Genomic DNA, 20,190 nt, shown 5'->3' with positions numbered 1-20,190 from the left:
CTCTCTGTTCCCCCCTGAACCTTCTCCGCTCTCTGTTCCCCCCTTAACCTTCTCCGCTCTCTGTTCCCCCCTTAACCTTCTCCGCTCTCTGTTCCCCCCTTAACCTTCTCCGCTCTCTGTTCCCCCCTTAACCTTCTCCGCTCTCTGTTCCCCCCCTTAACCTTCTCCGCTCTCTGTTCCCCCCTGAACCTTCTCCGCTCTCTGTTCCCCCCCTTAACCTTCTCCGCTCTCTGTTCCCCCCTTAACCTTCTCCGCTCTCTGTTCCCCCCCTGAACCTTCTCCGCTCTCTGTTCCCCCCTTAACCTTCTCCGCTCTCTGTTCCCCCCTGAACCTTCTCCGCTCTCTGTTCCCCCCTTAACCTTCTCCGCTCTCTGTTCCCCCCTTAACCTTCTCCGCTCTCTGTTCCCCCCCTTAACCTTCTCCGCTCTCTGTTCCCCCCTGAACCTTCTCCGCTCTCTGTTCCCCCCCTTAACCTTCTCCGCTCTCTGTTCCCCCCTTAACCTTCTCCGCTCTCTGTTCCCCCCTTAACCTTCTCCGCTCTCTGTTCCCCCCTTAACCTTCTCCGCTCTCTGTTCCCCCCTTAACCTTCTCCGCTCTCTGTTCCCCCCTTAACCTTCTCCGCTCTCTGTTCCCCCCTTAACCTTCTCCGCTCTCTGTTCCCCCCCTTAACCTTCTCCGCTCTCTGTTCCCCCCCTTAACCTTCTCCGCTCTCTGTTCCCCCCTTAACCTTCTCCGCTCTCTGTTCCCCCCTGAACCTTCTCCGCTCTCTGTTCCCCCTTAACCTTCTCCGCTCTCTGTTCCCCCCTGAACCTTCTCCGCTCTCTGTTCCCCCCTTAACCTTCTCCGCTCTCTGTTCCCCCCTGAACCTTCTCCGCTCTCTGTTCCCCCCTTAACCTTCTCCGCTCTCTGTTCCCCCCTGAACCTTCTCCGCTCTCTGTTCCCCCCTTAACCTTCTCCGCTCTCTGTTCCCCCCTTAACCTTCTCCGCTCTCTGTTCCCCCCTTAACCTTCTCGCTCTCTGTTCCCCCCTTAACCTTCTCCGCTCTCTGTTCCCCCCTTAACCTTCTCCGCTCTCTGTTCCCCCCTTAACCTTCTCCGCTCTCTGTTCCCCCCTTAACCTTCTCCGCTCTCTGTTCCCCCCCTTAACCTTCTCCGCTCTCTGTTCCCCCCCTTAACCTTCTCCGCTCTCTGTTCCCCCCTTAACCTTCTCCGCTCTCTGTTCCCCCCTGAACCTTCTCCGCTCTCTGTTCCCCCCTTAACCTTCTCCGCTCTCTGTTCCCCCCTTAACCTTCTCCGCTCTCTGTTCCCCCCTTAACCTCCGCTCTCTGTTCCCCCCTGAACCTTCTCCGCTCTCTGTTCCCCCCTTAACCTTCTCCGCTCTCTGTTCCCCCCCTTAACCTTCTCCGCTCTCTGTTCCCCCCTTAACCTTCTCCGCTCTCTGTTCCCCCCTTAACCTTCTCCGCTCTCTGTTCCCCCCTTAACCCTCTCCGCTCTCTGTTCCCCCCCTTAACCTTCTCCGCTCTCTGTTCCCCCCTGAACCTTCTCCGCTCTCTGTTCCCCCCGTAACCTTCTCCGCTCTCTGTTCCCCCCTTAACCTTCTCTGCTGTTCCCCCCTTAACCTTCTCCGCTCTCTGTTCCCCCCCTGAACCTTCTCCGCTCTCTGTTCCCCCCTTAACCTTCTCCGCTCTCTGTTCCCCCCCTGAACCTTCTCCGCTCTCTGTTCCCCCCTTAACCTTCTCCGCTCTCTGTTCCCCCCTGAACCTTCTCCGCTCTCTGTTCCCCCCTGAACCTTCTCCGCTCTCTGTTCCCCCCTTAACCTTCTCCGCTCTCTGTTCCCCCCCTTAACCTTCTCCGCTCTCTGTTCCCCCCCTTAACCTTCTCCGCTCTCTGTTCCCCCCTTAACCTTCTCCGCTCTCTGTTCCCCCCTGAACCTTCTCCGCTCTCTGTTCCCCCCTGAACCTTCTCCGCTCTCTGTTCCCCCCCTGAACCTTCTCCGCTCTCTGTTCCCCCCCTGAACCTTCTCCGCTCTCTGTTCCCCCCCTGAACCTTCTCCGCTCTCTGTTCCCCCCCTGAACCTTCTCCGCTCTCTGTTCCCCCCTTAACCTTCTCCGCTCTCTGTTCCCCCCTTAACCTTCTCCGCTCTCTGTTCCCCCCTTAACCTTCTCCGCTCTCTGTTCCCCCCCTTAAGCTTCTCCGCTCTCTGTTCCCCCCCTTAACCTTCTCCGCTCTCTGTTCCCCCCCTTAACCTTCTCCGGTCTCTGTTCCCCCCCTTAACCTTCTCCGCTCTCTGTTCCCCCCCTTAACCTTCTCCGCTCTCTGTTCCCCCCTTAACCTTCTCCGCTCTCTGTTCCCCCCTGAACCTTCTCCGCTCTCTGTTCCCCCCTTAACCTTCTCCGCTCTCTGTTCCCCCCCTGAACCTTCTCCGCTCTCTGTTCCCCCCTTAACCTTCTCCGCTCTCTGTTCCCCCCCTGAACCTTCTCCGCTCTCTGTTCCCCCCTTAACCTTCTCCGCTCTCTGTTCCCCCCTTAACCTTCTCCGCTCTCTGTTCCCCCCTTAACCTTCTCCGCTCTCTGTTCCCCCCCTTAACCTTCTCCGCTCTCTGTTCCCCCCCTTAACCTTCTCCGCTCTCTGTTCCCCCCTGAACCTTCTCCGCTCTCTGTTCCCCCCCTTAACCTTCTCCGCTCTCTGTTCCCCCCTTAACCTTCTCCGCTCTCTGTTCCCCCCTGAACCTTCTCCGCTCTCTGTTCCCCCCTTAACCTTCTCCGCTGTCTGTTCCCCCCTGAACCTTCTCCGCTCTCTGTTCCCCCCTTAACCTTCTCCGCTCTCTGTTCCCCCCTTAACCTTCTCCGCTCTCTGTTCCCCCCCTTAACCTTCTCCGCTCTCTGTTCCCCCCTGAACCTTCTCCGCTCTCTGTTCCCCCCCTTAACCTTCTCCGCTCTCTGTTCCCCCCTTAACCTTCTCCGCTCTCTGTTCCCCCCTTAACCTTCTCCGCTCTCTGTTCCCCCCTTAACCTTCTCCGCTCTCTGTTCCCCCCTTAACCTTCTCCGCTCTCTGTTCCCCCCTGAACCTTCTCCGCTCTCTGTTCCCCCCTTAACCTTCTCCGCTCTCTGTTCCCCCCTGAACCTTCTCCGCTCTCTGTTCCCCCCTGAACCTTCTCCGCTCTCTGTTCCCCCCTTAACCTTCTCCGCTCTCTGTTCCCCCCCTTAACCTTCTCCGCTCTCTGTTCCCCCCCTTAACCTTCTCCGCTCTCTGTTCCCCCCTGAACCTTCTCCGCTCTCTGTTCCCCCCTTAACCTTCTCCGCTCTCTGTTCCCCCCTGAACCTTCTCCGCTCTCTGTTCCCCCCTGAACCTTCTCCGCTCTCTGTTCCCCCCTGAACCTTCTCCGCTCTCTGTTCCCCCCTTAACCTTCTCCGCTCTCTGTTCCCCCCTGAACCTTCTCCGCTCTCTGTTCCCCCCTTAACCTTCTCCGCTCTCTGTTCCCCCCTTAACCTTCTCCGCTCTCTGTTCCCCCCTTAACCTTCTCCGCTCTCTGTTCCCCCCTTAACCTTCTCCGCTCTCTGTTCCCCCCTGAACCTTCTCCGCTCTCTGTTCCCCCCTTAACCTTCTCCGCTCTCTGTTCCCCCCTTAACCTTCTCCGCTCTCTGTTCCCCCCTTAACCTTCTCCGCTCTCTGTTCCCCCCTTAACCTTCTCCGCTCTCTGTTCCCCCCTTAACCTTCTCCGCTCTCTGTTCCCCCCTTAACCTTCTCCGCTCTCTGTTCCCCCCTTAACCTTCTCCGCTCTCTGTTCCCCCCTTAACCTTCTCCGCTCTCTGTTCCCCCTTAACCTTCTCCGCTCTCTGTTCCCCCCCCTTAACCTTCTCCGCTCTCTGTTCCCCCCTTAACCTTCTCCGCTCTCTGTTCCGCCCCTGAACCTTCTCTGCTCTCTGTTCCCGAGCCCTCAGCTTTTTGTTTCTACAATCCATTGAAGATTTCAACATTTAAAGTGTATTTCTATCCTTTTTTTTTCAAAATGTGCTATGTTCAAGAAGGTGGCTCCGCACCACCTTCTCAAGGGGCAATTAGGGGTGGGCAATGAATGTTGGCCTTGCCAGCGATGCCCACATCCCAGGAACAAATAAAAAAACAAATAACTGATGAGCAAAAAACCAGTGCATGTTTTAGGATGTGAAATAAAAGTTAAAGTAGTTCATTCTGAGCTCTGTTGGTGGCCTATGGGTAGTGAGGCGCCAGGATATGTTTGGCTGCACCTCGTGACGCCACATGTGGCCAGAACAGAGATGACTGGATAATTCCCTCCGTCAGTCATGCCTGTAAATGAAGGATTGTTGTCACACGCATACATAAGAACATAAGAAATAGGAGCAGGAGTCGGCCATTCGGCCCCTCGAACCTGCTCCGCCATTCAATAAGATCATGGCTGATCATCAACCTCAACTCCACTTTCCCGCCTGATCCCCATATCCTTTGATTCCCCCAGAGTCCAAAAATCTATCGATCTCAGCCTTGAATATTCTCAAAGACTCAGCATTCACAGCCTTTTGGGGTAGAGAATTCCAAAGATTCACTGCCCTCTGAGTGAAGAAATTCCTCCTCATCTCAGTCCTAAATGGTCGACCCCTTATCCTGAGATTATGCCCCCTGGTTCTAGACTCTCCAGCCAGGGGGAAACATCCTCTCCGCATCTACCCTGTCAATCCCCCTCAGAATCTTGTATGTTTCAATGAGATCACCTCTCATTCTCCTAAACTCCAGAGAGTATCGGCCCATTCTACACAATCTCTCTCCCAGGAATCAATCTAGTGAACCTTCGTTGCACCGCCTCCACGGCAAGTATATCCTTCCTTAGATAAGGAGACCAAAACTGCACACAGTACTCCAGGTGTGGTCTCACCAAGGCCCTGTACAATTGTAGCAAGACTTCCTTACTCTTATACTCCAACCCCCTTGCAATAAAGGCCTTTGCGTTCTGTAACTATCCTCCACTCACTGCGTTTTGCTGGAGAAATAACCCTGCTGTTATCGGGAGACTCTGCTGCGGTTTTGTTAAGTTCAGAGAATCTTGTTAATGAAATCCACAAGTCCCACAGCTGCCACCAACTCATTGGCTGACACAGTGGTAAGAAACAGAAAAATAGGAGCAGGAGTCGGCCCTTCGAGCCTGCTGCGCCATTCAATATGATCTTGGCTAATCCTCTGTCTCAATACCAGATTCCCGCTCTCTCCCCATACCCCTTGATGCCTTTAATAATGGTGTCAATAATCACTGGATTTTTTTAATTACTAATCAACGCTAATTCCTCTGTTGTTGATTCTTTAACACAGCCTCTGGCTGTCTAGGGCTTGCAATGGAATCCGCTCTCCCTATTCCAGCCGTCTTGTTTTACTGTGCTAATTTAGCACCCAGCTAACCTCCTGTGGCATTGCTCACAATACAAGTCATTTTCACAAACTTTAAAAAAAATTCCTCCTGCTCACTTGTCCACCCCGATCTTTACAATGGGAAGATTACGCCGAGCCTTCCTTCCCGATTGATCTTCCAGTTATTTATAATCTCTGGGACTCTCGGAACTCTGCCTATTAAGCCCTCGCCCTCGCCCCCCCCCCCCTCTCCCTCACCCCCCCCCCCCCTCTCCCTCACCCCCCCCCTCTCTCCCTTCAGGTCTCTCTCTCAGTATTGCACCCGATCCCATGTGATTTTCCCCCCAGCCACTTAGGCTAAAGTCGCCCCCCCTTAATCTCAACATCCACCATTGCGTCAACTGCTAACGATTATTTGCCACACGCTCTGAACGCAAAATGGTAGATGGCGTTAGTGACCTCAGCCCAACAGATTTTTTGACCCCCTCTTTCCCGCAAGCCCCCCCCCCCCCCCCCCCACAATCGTTGCTGATGCCCCTTGTGATATTTTCGTATTGACCTCTCAGACCTCCTGCCGTCAGTAATCCTCTTGTGCCTCCCTCCTCCCTCTCCCTGCCGGCAGGTTGGTGCAGAAAGCCGAGCTGGTGCGTCTCTCCCATACCTTCCTCCACGTGAAGAGGTTCCACTGGATCGTGGTGGAAGACGCCGCCAACCGTTCAAAGCTGGTGGCCGACCTCCTGGCGCAGAGCGGCCTGCCGTACACGCACCTCAGCGCGCCGACGCCCACCATCTACAAGCTGAGGGAGAACGACCCCAACTGGCTGAAGCCCCGCGGGGTGGAGCAGAGGAACCTGGGGATCCAGTGGCTGCGGGAGAACCGGGAGCTCAGCGAGGAGGCGATCGTCTACTTTGCGGACGACGACAATACGTACAGTTTGAAAGTCTTTGATGAGGTGGGGCAGAGGTTATGCTGTCAACAACGTCTCACACTTATACAGCGCCTTTAATGTAGTCAAACACCCCAAGGCACCGAGCCACATGAGATATTAGGACAGGTGACCAAAAGCTCAGTCAGAGGTCGGTTTAAGGAGCGTCTTAATTGAGGAGAGAGAGGCGGAGAGGTTTAGGGAGGGAATTCCAGAGCTCGGGCCCAGGCAGCTGAAGGCACGGCCGCCAATGGTGGAGCGATGGAAATCGGGGGATGAGCAAGAGGCCAGAATTGGAGGAGCGCAGAGATCTCGGGGGGGGGGGGGGGGGCGGCGGGGTTGTTGTAGGGCTGGAGGAGGTTACAGAGATAGGGAGGGGCGCGAGGAGGCCACGGAGGGATTTGAACACCAGGATGAGAATTTTAAAATGAAGGCGTTGCCGGACCGGGAGACGATGTAGGTCAGCGAGCACCGGGGGAGATAACGGACTTGGTGCGAGTTAGGATACGGGGCAGCAGAGATTTGGATGAGCTGATGTTTACGGAGGGTGCAAGGTTGGGAGAGCATTGGAACGGTCAAGCCTGGGAGTAACAGAGGCGCCAAATCTGCACGGAGAATATAGGGGTGTCTGTACCCTTTTGGGAACTGGCTGGTATGTTGCATTCTCTAAAGGGGTCGGGTGGTCAAGGAGGAGGACGTTGCGGCAGGTTGGTGCCTACAGTTCCTCACTTGGCGAGTGGCCGAACCAGGCCCTGTCATCCTTGGAGGGGACCAAAGGGCACTCCTCCACACGGAGGGAGAGAGTCGTCGTCCCTCCAGATGCAGTCATTTGCCTCTTATCGACTGGTTGGTACAGAGGATGGGAGCAGGCCACCTTCCTGTCCTGTCGGCGGGGACTTGAGGATGGCACAGGACATGGGGAGAAAATAAAACCTCATATAATTGTCTATCTTGCCTGTAAACGTGCCCTTTAAGCGTTACTCTTGCTTCCTGTCGCACAGTGGCCGTTGCACTTACCCTGCCCTCTGATCCACCGTGAGCAGTGCCACGGAGGAGCCGCTAGTATTGGATTGGAAGGTCGCAAATGTAACTCCGCTATTCAAGAAAGGAGGGAGAGAGAAAACAGGGAACTACAGGCCAGTTAGCCTGACATCAGTCCTCGGGGAAATGCTGGAATCCAATGTTAAGGAAGTGGTATCAGGACACTTAGAAAATCATAACATGATTAGGCAGAGTCAACATGGGTTTATGAAAGGGAAATCGTGTTTGACAAATTGATTAATTTTTTGAGGATGTAACTAGCAGGGTAGTTAAAGGGGAGCCAGTGGATGTAGTATATTTGGATTTCCAAAAGGCATTCGATAAGGTGCCACATAAAAGGTTATTACACAAGATTAGGGCTCACGGGGTTGGGGGTAATATAGTAGCATGGATAGAGGATTGGTTAACAGTCAGAAAACCGAGAGTAGGGATAAACAGATCTTTTTCAGGTTGGCAGGCTGTAACTAGTGGGGTGCCGCAAGGATCAGTGTTGGGGCCTCAGCTATTTACAATCTATATTAATGACCTAGATGAAGGGACCGAGTGTAATGTATCCACGTTTGCTGATGATACAAAGCTAGGTGGGACAGTAAGCTGTGAGGAGACCACAAAGACTCTGCAAAGGGATATAGATAGACTCAAAATGAGTGGGCAGTAAGGTGGCAGATGGAGTATAATGTAGGGAAATGTGAGGTTATTCACTTTGGTAGGAAGAATAGAAAAACAATATTTTTTAAATGGTGAGAAACTTGTAAATTTGGGTGTCCTCGTGCAAGAAACACAGAAAGCTAGTATGCAGGTACAGCAAGCAATAAAGAAGGCAAATGGCATGTTAGCCTTTATTGCAAGGGGTTTGGCGTATAAGAGTAAGGAAGTCTTGCTACAATTGTACAGGGCCTTGGTGAGACCACACCTGGAGTACTGCGCACAGTTTTGGTCTCCTTATCTAAGGAAGGATATACTTGCCTTGGAGGCGGTGCAGCGAAGGTTCACTAGATTGATTCCTGGGATGAGAGGGCTGTCCTATGAGGAGAGATTGTGTAGATTGGGCCGATACTCTCTGGAGTTTAGAAGAATGAGAGGTGATCTCATTGAAACATACAAGATTCTGAGGGGGATTGACAGGGTAGATGCTGAGAGGCTGTTTCCCCGGGGCTGGAGAGTCTAGAACCAGGGGTCACAGTCTCAGGATAAGGGGTCGGCCATTGAGGACTGAGATGAGGAATTTCTTCACTCAGAGGGGGGTGAACCTTTGGAATTCTCTGCCCCAGAGGGCTGTGAATATTGAGCCTTTGAGTATATTCAAGGCCGAGATTCATAGATTTTTGGACTCTAGGGGGATCCAGGGATATGGGGATCGGGCAGGAAAGTGGAGTTGAGGTCGAAGATCAGCCATGATCTTGTTGAATGGTGGAGCAGGCTCGAGGGGCCGAATGGCCGACTCCTGCTCCGAATGCTTATGTTCTTGGAAGGGCTTCAATACACAGAAGGTCATTGAATTTTAAGGAGGTGTTATTTTACTAATGTTTGTTGTTGTATTCAGTCCACCCTAACGAGGTGTGAACTGGTGAGTAAGCACAGCCATTACGGCCCGAAATATATGGAGCGCTTAAGGGGATCTCGACAGGCTCAGTGAGTGGATAAATGTGAAGTTATCCACTTTGGTAGAAAAAAACAGAAAGGCAGAGTATTTCTTAAATGGTAAGATTGGGGAATGCAGATGCTCAAAGGGACCTGGGTGTCCTTGTACATGAGTCACCGAAAGTGAATGTGCAGGTGCAACAAGCCATTAGGAAGGCAAATGGTATGCTGGCTTTCATTACAAGAGGATTTGAGTACAGGAGTAAAAGTCTTACTGCAATTATATAGGGCCTTAGTGAGACCACACCTGGAGTACTGTGTACAATTTTGGTCTCCTTACCTAAGGAAGGATATACTTGCCATAGAGGGAGTGCAACGAAGGTTCACGAGATTAATTCCTGCGATGGCGGGACTGTCGTATGAGAAGAGATTGAGTAAACTAGGCCTGTATTCTCTTGAATTCAGAAGAATGAGGGGGTCTCATTGAAGCATAGAAAATAATTACAGGGCTTGATGGGGTGGATGCTGGGAGAATGTTTCCCTTGGCTGGGGAGTCTAGAACCAGGGGCCACAGCCTCAGGATAAAGGGTAGGCCATTCAGGACTGAGATGAGAAGAAATTTCTTCACACAGAGGGTGGTGAATCTTTGGAATTCTCTACCCCAGAGGGCTGTGGAGGTTCAGTCATTGGGTATATTCAAAACAGAAGTCGATAGATTTCTGACTAGTTAGGGCATCAAGGGATATGGCGATAGGGCCGGTGAATGGAATTGAGGCAGAAGATCAGCCATGATCTCATTGAATGGCGGAGCAGGCTCGAGGGGCCGAATGGCCTCCTCCTCCTATTTCTTATGTTCTTAAGACAACCGGCAACTTTGAAATGAATGCTAATGTGACTTGATCATGATCGTTGCTTTCTGGTTGCTGTAAGTGACTGCCCGTTTTAAACATGGGTGTTTTAAGCGGTGGGGGCTGTACTATAAATCCTTCCTTCTGCCTTGCACTTCCTGCAGATGCGTTGGACGAAACGTGTTTCGGTTTGGCCGGTGGGTCTCGTTGGTGGCTTGCGCTTCGAGAGGCCACTGGTGGAGAACGGGAAGGTGGTCGGATTCTACACTGCCTGGAAACCCAACCGTCCCTTCCCCATGGACATGGCGGGATTTGCCGTGGCCTTGCAGCTGCTGTTGGCTAACCGCGAGGCCAGGTTCGACATCAACGCGGAGCGGGGTTACCTGGAGAGCAGCCTGCTGCAATCGCTGGTCTCCATCGAGGAGCTTGAGCCAAAGGCGGACAACTGCAACACGGTAAATGGAAGGATAGCCACGCCGTCAGCGTAGACTGGTAGAGAATGGGGGCTTGGGAGTAGCTGAAAGCATCTAAGTCAAAGGAAAATTCCACTTGCATAGGTCTCATCATGTTCCTCACTCTTCACATAAAATTTATTCATAGAATCCTCCAGCACAGGAGGAGGCCATTCGGCCCATCGTGCCTGTGCCGGCTCTTTGAAAGAGCTCTCCAATTAGTCCCACTCCCCCCTGCTCTTTCCCCACAGCCCTGCACATTTCTCCTTTTCCAGTATTTATCCAATTCCCTTTTGAAAGTTACTATTGAATCTGCTTCCACCGCCCTTTCAGGCAGCGCATTCCAGATCACAACAACTCGCTGCGTTAAAAAATGTTTCCTCATCTCCCCTCTGATTCTTTTGCCAAAAATGTTCAGTTGATCAGGGAGAGCCGGAATGGATTTGTGAAAGGCAGGTCATGCCAGACACGCCTGATTGAATTTTTTGAAGAGGTGACTAAAGTAGTGGACAGGGGAATGTCTATGGATGTTATTTATATGGGCTTCCAGAAGGCATTTGATAAAGTCCCCCATAAGAGACTGTTAATTAAGGTAGAAGCCCACGGAATTGAGGGCAAATTATTGACCTGGTTAGGAAACTGGCTGAGCGGCAGGAGACAGAGAGTCGGGATAATGGGCCGGTGCTCCAATTGGCAGGATGTGACTAGTGGTGTCCCGCAGGGATCGGTGTTGGGGCCGCAACTATTCACAATATTTATTAACGACTTAGATGATGGTATAGAAAGTCATATCCAAATTTGCCGATGACACAAAGATAGGCAGCATTGTAGGCAGTGTAGATGGAAGCATAAAATTACAGAGGGATATCGACAGATTAAGTGAATGGGCAAAACTGTGGCAAATGGATTTCAATGTAGGCAAATGTGAGGTCATCCACTTTGGACCTAAAAAGGATCGAACAGGATACTTTCTAAATGGTGAAAGGCTAAAAACAGTGGAGGTCCAAAGAGACTCGGGGGGTCCAGGTACATCGATCATTAAAATGTCAGGAACAGGTACAGAAAATAATCAAAAAGGCCAATGGGATGCTGGCCTTTATATCTAGAATACTGGAATACAAAGGGGTAGAAGTTATGCTGCAGCTGTACAAAGCCCTGGTCAGACCACACCTGGAGCACTGGGAGCAGTTCTGGGCACCACACCTGAGGAATGATATACTGGCCTTGGAGGGAGTGCAGCGTAGGTTTACCAGAATGATACCTGGACTCCAAGGGTTAAGTTATGAGGAGAGATTACACAAACTAGGCTTGTATTCCCTGGAATTTAGAAGGTTAAGGGTGATCTGATCGAAGTTTTCCGGATATTAAGGGGAACAGATAGGGTAGAGAGAGAAACTATTTCCGCTGGTTGGGGAGTCTAGAACTGGGGGGCAGAGTCTAAAAATAAGAGCCAGACCTTTCAGGAGTGAAATTAGGAAACACTTCTACACACAGGGTGGGAGAAGTTTGGAACTCTCTTCTGCAAATGGCAATTGATGCTAGAGATCAATTGTTAATTTTAAATGTGAGATTGATAGCTTTCTGTTAACTAAAGGTATTAAGGGATATAGGCCAAAGGCGGGTAGATGGAGTTAGGTCTCGGATCAGCCGTGATCTCATTGAATGGCGGAACAGGCTCGAGGGGCTGAATGGCCTTCTCCTGTTCCTATGTACCTAATCATCTTCAATCTGTGTCCTCTGGTTACTGACCCTCCTGCCACTGGAAACGGGTTCTCCTTATATACTCTTCTCAAAACCCCTCATGATTTTGAACACCTCTATCAAATCTCCTCTTAACCTTCTCTGCTCTAATGAGAACAATTCCAGCTCCTCCAGCCGCTACACATGACTGAAGTCCCTCACCTCTAGGGCCACTCCAGTAAATTACGTTGATGTTCACTGGCTTGTTACATGGGTAAATGCGGTAGCTATTTTGTGCACAAAGATCCCACAAATTGTCACGCCTTTTGGTGGTGGTTGAGCTGGGAATTCTTTGCTCTTCATTAATCACTGCAGTGGAATCTTTACCTGAACTGTCTCAGCACCATTTTCCCACCATTGCTCCTTATCCCTTGATATCCTTACCCAACCAAAATCTTTCCGTCTCGGTCTTGAAAGCTCCAATTGGCCCCCGAGCATCTGTAGCCTTTTGGGGGAGAGACCGTCAGTGCCACACTGGGGAGAGCATTTGCCTACTGAAGCCATCATTTATAAAAGTCTGCAGATCATGACACAAGTCCCGTCCAGAATGGAGATGATTGGGTAATTCCTCCGTCAGTGACGCCTGGAGACCGCACCGCTGGAAGTGACTGGGATTGATTTTACGCACATCATTTGTATTGTGTAACTACCCTCCACTCGCTGCATTCTGCTGGAGATATAATCCTGCTTTTACCGGGAGACGTTGCTGTAGTTTTGGTCATGAGTTCTGTTTGCGGTAGTGCATAGAGACGGTTTAAGTGGCCTCTGTCTGTCATTAAGTGGCCTCTGTTTGTCGTGAGTCCGGTAAGACCCGCCCCACCGCCAACACGTTGGCTGACACAGTGGTGTCGGCACTCGCTGCGTTTATAAAATTAAATGTTTGCCGGCATCTGGTGAGTGCTCCCGGCACTGATGGCTGTTTTCTTTTTGTTCCCGTCTGCACCCAGGTTCTGGTATGGCACACGCGTACCGAGAAGCCCAAGATGAAGCAGGAGGAGGCGCTGCTGAAAGAAGGAAAAGGATCGGACGCCCGCATCGAGGTGTAAGGAGGACGGATGGGAACGGGACCGAGGGAGACGGGAAGCAGCCCCTCGCTTAGCAGGCCACCCGAATGCTGGGTGGGGGGGGAGCACGATGGTGTGCATGATGTGTACAGAGATGAACATTGAATCCTGTTTTAAGCAGTGTCTGTAACAGGAGAGAGCATGGGCTTTAGAAGACTGGAGATTCTAACCATTCCACCAGGTACAACGCCCAAAGGATCTTAGAAACTAAACATGTTTTCATCGTACACCTTTGCATATTCTTAAAACCCCGTTCCTTTTCAGCTCTGTGTTTAAACCGAACCCAGACAAATGGCAGGGAGACTTCTCTCCTTGCCAGCTTGTAATGTTTCCCAACATGAACTGATGGGGCACGTTCAAGACAGATGAATAGATGTTTGGATAATAAGGGACGTGGGGATCGGGCGGGAAAGTGGAGTTGAGGTCGCCGATCAGCCATGATCTTATTGAATGGCGGAGCAGGCTCAAGGGGCCGAACGGCCGACTCCTGCTCCTGTTTCTTATGTCCTTATGTTTGAGCCCACTCCACAACACACAGCCGCCCGTCGTTCTGCGCTAAGCAGTCTGTGGGAGTTCAGCAGCGTGGCCGGCCGGCCAGTGCGAGGTATCGGAATACCTGAGCTTGGCTTTATCCTGCGTCTGATCCGCGCTGGTTCGATAACGACACGAAAAGTGTTCTCATTCCTCAACGCCGACCTTTCTCGGGTCCAAAAATATTTTTTTAATGAGTTCTTTCTTTGTCTGCCCCAGTTGCAGTGATTGGTCTTTTGATTGCGGACGGCAGAACTAGTGGAGTGTTAGGAGCAGTTCGCACCTCCCAGACGATGGTATGATTAACTAAGAATCAGAAATAGAAAGGGTAGAAATTGGTTGAATTTTATTGATAAATGAAATGATTTTTTAAAAATCCTGCTTTTAAAAACTACAACCCATGAATATGTTTGTATTTTTTGAATTGTAGTGGAATTGTGGATCTCTCTCTTCCCTCTCCCTCCCACCCCCAAAAGGCTGTGGATGCTGGGGGTCAATTGGAGCTTTAAAGACCGAGATGGAGAGATTTTTGTTAGGTGGAAGGTATCGGGGTTATGGAGCAAAGGTGGGTCAGTGGAGTTGAGATACAGATCAGAAGTGATCTGATTGAATGGCGGAACAGGCTCGAGGGGCTGAATGGCCTCCTCCTGTTCCCGTGTAACAGGCTTGAGGGGCTGAATGACCTCCTCCTGTTCCTGTGTAACAGGCTCGAGGGGCTGAATGGCCTCCTCCTGTTCCTGTGTAACAGGCTCAAGGGGGCTGAATGGCCTGTTCCTGTGTAACAGGCTCGAGGGGCTGAATGGCCTCCTGTTCCTGTGTAACAGGCTTGAGGGGCTGAATGGCCTCCTGTTCCTGTGTAACAGGCTCGAGGGGCTGAATGGCCTCTTCCTGTTCCTGTGTAACAGGCTCGAGGGGCTGAATGGCCTCCTCCTGTTCCTGTGTAACAGGCTCGAGGGGCTGAATGGCCTCCTCCTGTTCCTGTGTAACAGGCTCGAGGGGCTGACTCGCCTCCTCCTGTTCCTGTGTAACAGGCTCGAGGGGCTGAATGGCCTCCTCCTGTTCCTGTGTAACAGGCTCAAGGGGGCTGAATGGCCTGTTCCTGTGTAACAGGCTCGAGGGGCTGAATGGCCTCCTGTTCCTGTGTAACAGGCTTGAGGGGCTGAATGGCCTCCTGTTCCTGTGTAACAGGCTCGAGGGGCTGAATGGCCTCTTCCTGTTCCTGTGTAACAGGCTCGAGGGGGCTGAATGGCCTCCTCCTGTTCCTGTGTAACAGGCTCGAGGGGGCTGAATGGCCTCCTCCTGTTCCTGTGTAACAGGCTCAAGGGGGCTGAATGGCCTCCTCCTGTTCCTGTGTAACAGGCTCAAGGGGGCTGAATGGCCTCCTGCTGTTCCTACATCTCTGGCCTTTGAGACTTGCTAACCTACCAGGAGCCAGTGGGGTTTGTTGGCTGCTTCTTGATGTGCTGCTGAGCTGAATGCCTCGCGTTGGGCATTAGCCTGACCTCACTCTGCCCTCCGGCTCAGCATCAACCATGACCCGGCAGTGAAATAGCTTCACGAAAGGAAGAGTCTCCACCCAACAGAAGCTTTCGAGCAGCTCGCCCTCTGACCTAGATCCGAGAGGTGAAAGGTGAAGTTCCGGTCACCGCAGTGCTGTCCCGTTGAAGCCGCCCTGTTGTCTTGATCAGCCCGAAGGCTGGAGGTGAGGGCTGGGAGGTCGAGCCTCTTGTCTTATTTCCCCCTGTGGGTGGTACGCTGTGTGTTGTGATGGCGCATCAGTTTATAATATCGACCGCTATATTCCAACCGATTACCGCAGCCCTCGTTCAGAAATGTGCCCGCCGTCGCACGGATCATCTCGCGTGCGGCTCCATGGAGTAGGGTGGATTCTGGAACCGTTTTCTTCCACCCGCCCCCCCCCCCCCCCTCAACTCCAGTGAGTTCCCAATCTCGGCTGTGAAGCGTGAAATAAAGTAGACTCTCCCTGAACGACCCTGTGCCCCCAGTTCTGGCACCTCACCGTTTATCGTGATCGAATGTTACGCCCCCCCCAACCTTCCTGTCCAGATTCATTCACATACACCCACTCTGCATATGTAACACTCCTTTTCTGTTAAAAGGGACATTGCATTGCGAGCCCCCAGATGAGAGTTTGGGGGCTTCATACAGGTTACCAATCGACACGGTGGAGGGAACGTCTCAATCTCCAGCTTCTTCAAACATGCGGGTTGTTGCGAGATGTTCACAGACCGCTGCTATGATGGGAAGCTGCTGGTAATTCTATTCCCAGCTATACATGTTTAACACTAATCAGTTTAACCGACTGCTAATTGTCTTTTATAAAAGGGATGTGTCTGTCTGGGCTGCGTTTCAAGCACTGTGAATTATGACACCCCCCAGCTTTTCTACTTACTGCCTTTGGGTATCTCCCATTCCCTGCTTCGCTTGTGGGACTGCCAAAGGCTTCCAGTGGGGCGGGGTTCATAAATCGCTAACAAATAGCTTCCGATGGGAATGTTTCAGACCCGCAAGATCAAGCTCGCACCCTCTGATGTTTTACTGTTTTCAATAATTTATGAGAGATAATATATTCAGTATCTATGTATATAAGGGCAGGGACTAATTGGGCAGGTCTTTCAAAGAGCTGGCACAGGCGCGATGGGCCGAATGGCCTCCTGTGCTGTATCATTCTGTGTGTGTTTCCTGTTTTCGGTTATGGGGTTGTTTGGGCATTGTCTGTGGCAGTGTTTTATCTGCATCCTGTGAAAGGAAATGATGGGTTTTATTACCTTGTGCTGGAAGCAGCACCTTGTGTCCTCTGAATCTACAGTACACTACTATATGAGCAGAGGGCGTTAAGTATGCGCAGGGCTGTAAGAAAGAAAGACTTGAAATTATACAGCGCCTCTCTGAAAGTCCCAAAGCACTTTACGGCCAGTTCATTGCTTTTGAAGTGTTGCTGCTGTAATGTTGGAAATGCAGCGGCCAATTTGTGCACAGCAAGCTCCCACCAACAGCAGTGCGATAATGACCAGAACATCTGTTTGTTATTTTGGTTGAGGGATTAAATATTGGACCCAGGACACCGTGGAGAACTCCCCCCCCCCCCACCCCGCTCTTCCAATAGTGGCCCTAGGATCTTTTACGTCCACCTGAGAGGGCAGATGGGGCATTAGTTTAACGTCTCATCTGAAACACGGCACCTCCGACAGTGCAGCGGAGCTCCCTCAGTACTGCCCCTCTGACAGGGCGACGCTCCCTCAGTACTGCCCCTCCGACAGTGCGGCGCTCCCACAGTACTGTCCCTCCGACAGTGCGGCGCTCCCTCAGTACTGCCCCTCCGACAGTGCGGCGCTCCCTCAGTACTGCCCCTCCGACAGTGCGGCGCTCCCTCAGTACTGCCCCTCAGACAGTGCGGCGTTCCCTCAATATTGCCCCTCTGACAGTGCAGCGCTCCCTCAGTACAGACCCTCCGACAGTGTGGCGCACCCTCAGTACTGGCACCGGGAGTGTCGACCTGGATTTTGTGATCAAATCTCAAGTGGGGCTCAAACCCAGACCTTCTGACTCAGGCTGAGTGATACCCAGAGAGCCACGGCTCATTACGGTGTTGTATTTACCCTTCATTAGCCCCCCCCCTCCCCATGCTCCAATAACCAGGCACTTTGTCCATATCAGGTACAGAATCCCAGGCATGATATGTGGCCACATGTAAACCTGCGAGGAGAATTTGCGCACAGCACAGAAGTTCCGCGGGGGTTCTGTTTGGTGGAACAGTTGATGCAAGACGGGAACAAATTCCCTCGAGATTTCCACCGTTTCATTCTTGCCTCTGGTTGCAGCTCGTGAAGAGATGATCATCTGTGGCCCCTCTGTATTATCCCATCTTCCACCTACTGGTTTACCAAATAGGAACCTCCACGTAACTTCTTCCTGCTGTATGCAAAGTCTCCTCACAGTTGTCGTGATCTGGAATGCGCTGCCTGAAAGGGCGGTGGAAGCAGATTCAATAGTAACTTTCAAAAGGGAATTGAATAAATAGTTGGAGGTAATATTTGCAGGGCTATGGGAATAATCGGGTAGCTCTTTGAAAGAGCCGGCCCAGGCGCGATGGGCCGAATGGCCTCCTCCTACGCTGTATGATTCTGTATCTGAGAGTGGGCTGCTGGTACCCTCTGTGGCCCATGTATGGTATGTGTTGGTGTGGCTTTAGCTGTGCTGGCTCCTGATTTCAGTGTGTGACACTCTTGCTGCATTGCTTCTGTCACCCTATAAACAGCAACTTCCCCTCTTGGGATCTTCATCCGCTCGGCTCCCGTTGCTGCTGCTTGGTCTGGGCAGGCGAGCACGAGCGGACCGGGCCATAGCTTCTCCGCACACTGCCTAAGTGATGGTTCACAGCTAGTTGGCAGGGCTTGGTGAATTGTTTGTCGGCTGGGTCCTTGTTTTCTAGGAATGAGATCCGAGGCCCGAGATCGGTTATCGAAACTAAAAAGCGAAGTCCTCCTGGGATTTGACGGAGGAAGAATCGATCAGGTTTGTGTTTAACAAAATGTTGAGCAAAGTGTGTTTCAGCACCAGCCTCCAGCCAGTAGATGACACTAGGTTACTTAGTAATTGGTTTGTGTGCTATTGACTTCCAGTGAGGTCAAAGAAAGGACTTACATTTATATAGCGCCCTTCACGTCCTCAGAACGCCCCAAAGCTTTTCACCGCCAGTGAATTACTTTTGCAGTGTAGTCACTTTCGTAAGCAAACACATCAGCCAATTTGTGCACAGTAAGATCCCAGGAATAGACATGTGATGAATATCCAGTCTGCGGTAGTGTTGGATAAATATTGGCTAGGGCGTCGGGGAGAACTCCCCCTGCTTTTCGAAATACTGCCAGGGGATCTTTTACATCGACCCGAGAGGGCAGACGGTGCCTCAGTTTAACGTCTCACCTGAAAGACGGCACCTCCGACAGTGCAGCGCTCCCTCAGTACTGGCACTGGAAGTGTCGGACTAGATTACGTGCTCAGGTCTTGAACCCACGACCTGGCTTGAGCTCAGCACTGGACAAGGCAAAAGTGTAGCCAGGAGGTCTCTTTGCTTGTGTTACTTCTGCAGCATGGCGTTGGGGTTGTTGCTCCATTCCCCTCTGATACCTGCCCCCACCCTTTGTACTACAGCCTACGCGTAAATGTGTTACAGGCTGGAGTTACAGGCTTTGAGCCACCCCTTATCCCCCCCCCCCACTTCATAACTAGCACCATGCATTGGGTTTATTAGTGAGTGAGTGATTGTTGTTTCAGGAGAAAGGAGAGGGAGATTGTCTTGTCACCTGTGCATGTATTTTCCTAATGGCATGTGTGAAAATAAACTGTTTTAAAAATTAAAATTGTGTGTGTGTGGCTGTGCACTTGCTCTGACAATGGATTGAAGAGTTTTCCGCTGTGTCCCGGAGCGAGGAACGCCTGAGCACCGCTTCAGTGGCAGGACGTGGGTACGTAATCGGTTACTGGAGTCACTCGTATCGTCTGGGCTCCCGCCTGAGGATGGTGCGTTCTGGGGAGCAGAGGCGGACGAGAAATGAATCCATAAAAGCCCTCAAAAATTACTACTTCGTCCCGAGGAGCGCCGGTGCTTGTGAAATTGCCATACCCTGGCCACTGGGGAAAGGGGAGGCGAGCCGGAGACCGATGGATCTGTAGAACTAACTGTGTTTAGCAGCCACTAGGAGTGCAGCTGGGTTCATGTGCAGAGACTCTGGCGGCTAATTAATTGTTGCATCAGTGTACCGTCGCTGTATTTTTAAAACCTCATTCAAAGAAAGGCCTGCGTTCACCCAGAACGATATTACTTGCGTGGAATTTACAGCACAGAAACAGGCCATTCGGGTCAACTGATCCGTGCTGGTGTTTCTGCTCCACACGAGCCCTCCTCTTCATCTCCCCCCATCAGCATATCCTATTCCTTTCTCCCTCGTCTTTATCTAGCTTCCCCTTCAATGCATCTCTGCTTTTTGCCTCGACCTGCACTTGGCTGGGTGGGATATAAATGTTGAGCGCCATGCGTGCTTTTCCACTTTTGAACGACACGTGCTGTTGCTCCTCCCTGCGTCTAGCCTCATCGCGCACACGCCTATGCTACCTCCTTTCCCCCGGGACCTCGATTGCCTCCCTGCCACAACGCGCAGGCTTTAAACTTGGTACTCCGAACTACTGCATGATCTGATCTTTCCTCCGATTTTATTCGATTGCTGGGCCTTGGCCTGTTTCTTCAGTAAAGCTGCGTCAGTCGTGTGCGTGAGTATATTTGGGCTGTAAAGCAGTCGGCCGGCCTGCTCCATATCAGTGATTGGATGCACACGCGGCTCAAATGCGACAGCCTGCAGGTATGGTAAAGGATTGACCATGTGTTTTTGGTAATGTGTAGCTTTCTGTCTGGATATAATGACAAGTCAAACCCCAGTCACTCCTTCCCTGTGCTCTCTCTACTGCGCCATTATCTCATTGTCTGGGCTCTCCATGAAGACTTGGAGTAGTCTTCAAATGAACGTTCTCCTTGGGCTTTTCTACTTGTTGAAAGTTCACCCACTCTGAATGCCCAGAATCAACCTTTCTGGACCCAGATCGTCAGTTGTTCACAGCTTGGATCTAAGCTTGTA

At 51.6% G+C, this 20,190-nt stretch overlaps 1 protein-coding gene across 1 annotated transcript in view; it reads left to right on the top strand.

Annotated features, from left to right (window-relative positions):
* Positions 1-18,921, top strand: part of b3gat3 (beta-1,3-glucuronyltransferase 3 (glucuronosyltransferase I)) — a 22,399-nt gene extending 3,478 nt beyond the window's left edge. Inside the window, exons 2-4 of the mRNA XM_085975718.1 lie at positions 5,980-6,310; positions 9,918-10,208; positions 12,893-18,921. Coding sequence (XP_085831844.1) covers positions 5,980-6,310; positions 9,918-10,208; positions 12,893-12,991 — 721 coding nt within the window. The 3' untranslated portion in view covers positions 12,992-18,921. The remainder of the gene's footprint in view (positions 1-5,979; positions 6,311-9,917; positions 10,209-12,892) is intronic.
* The last annotated feature ends 1,269 nt before the right edge of the window (positions 18,922-20,190 follow it).

The sequence above is a fragment of the Somniosus microcephalus genome, unplaced genomic scaffold (genome assembly GCF_052327205.1).
Source record: "Somniosus microcephalus isolate GS21.2 unplaced genomic scaffold, FLI_Smic_1.0 unresolved_chr2, whole genome shotgun sequence".
Lineage (NCBI taxonomy): Eukaryota > Metazoa > Chordata > Chondrichthyes > Squaliformes > Somniosidae > Somniosus > Somniosus microcephalus.
Note: the sequence above shows the minus strand (reverse complement) of the source record. Positions and strands in the feature narration are given on the sequence as shown.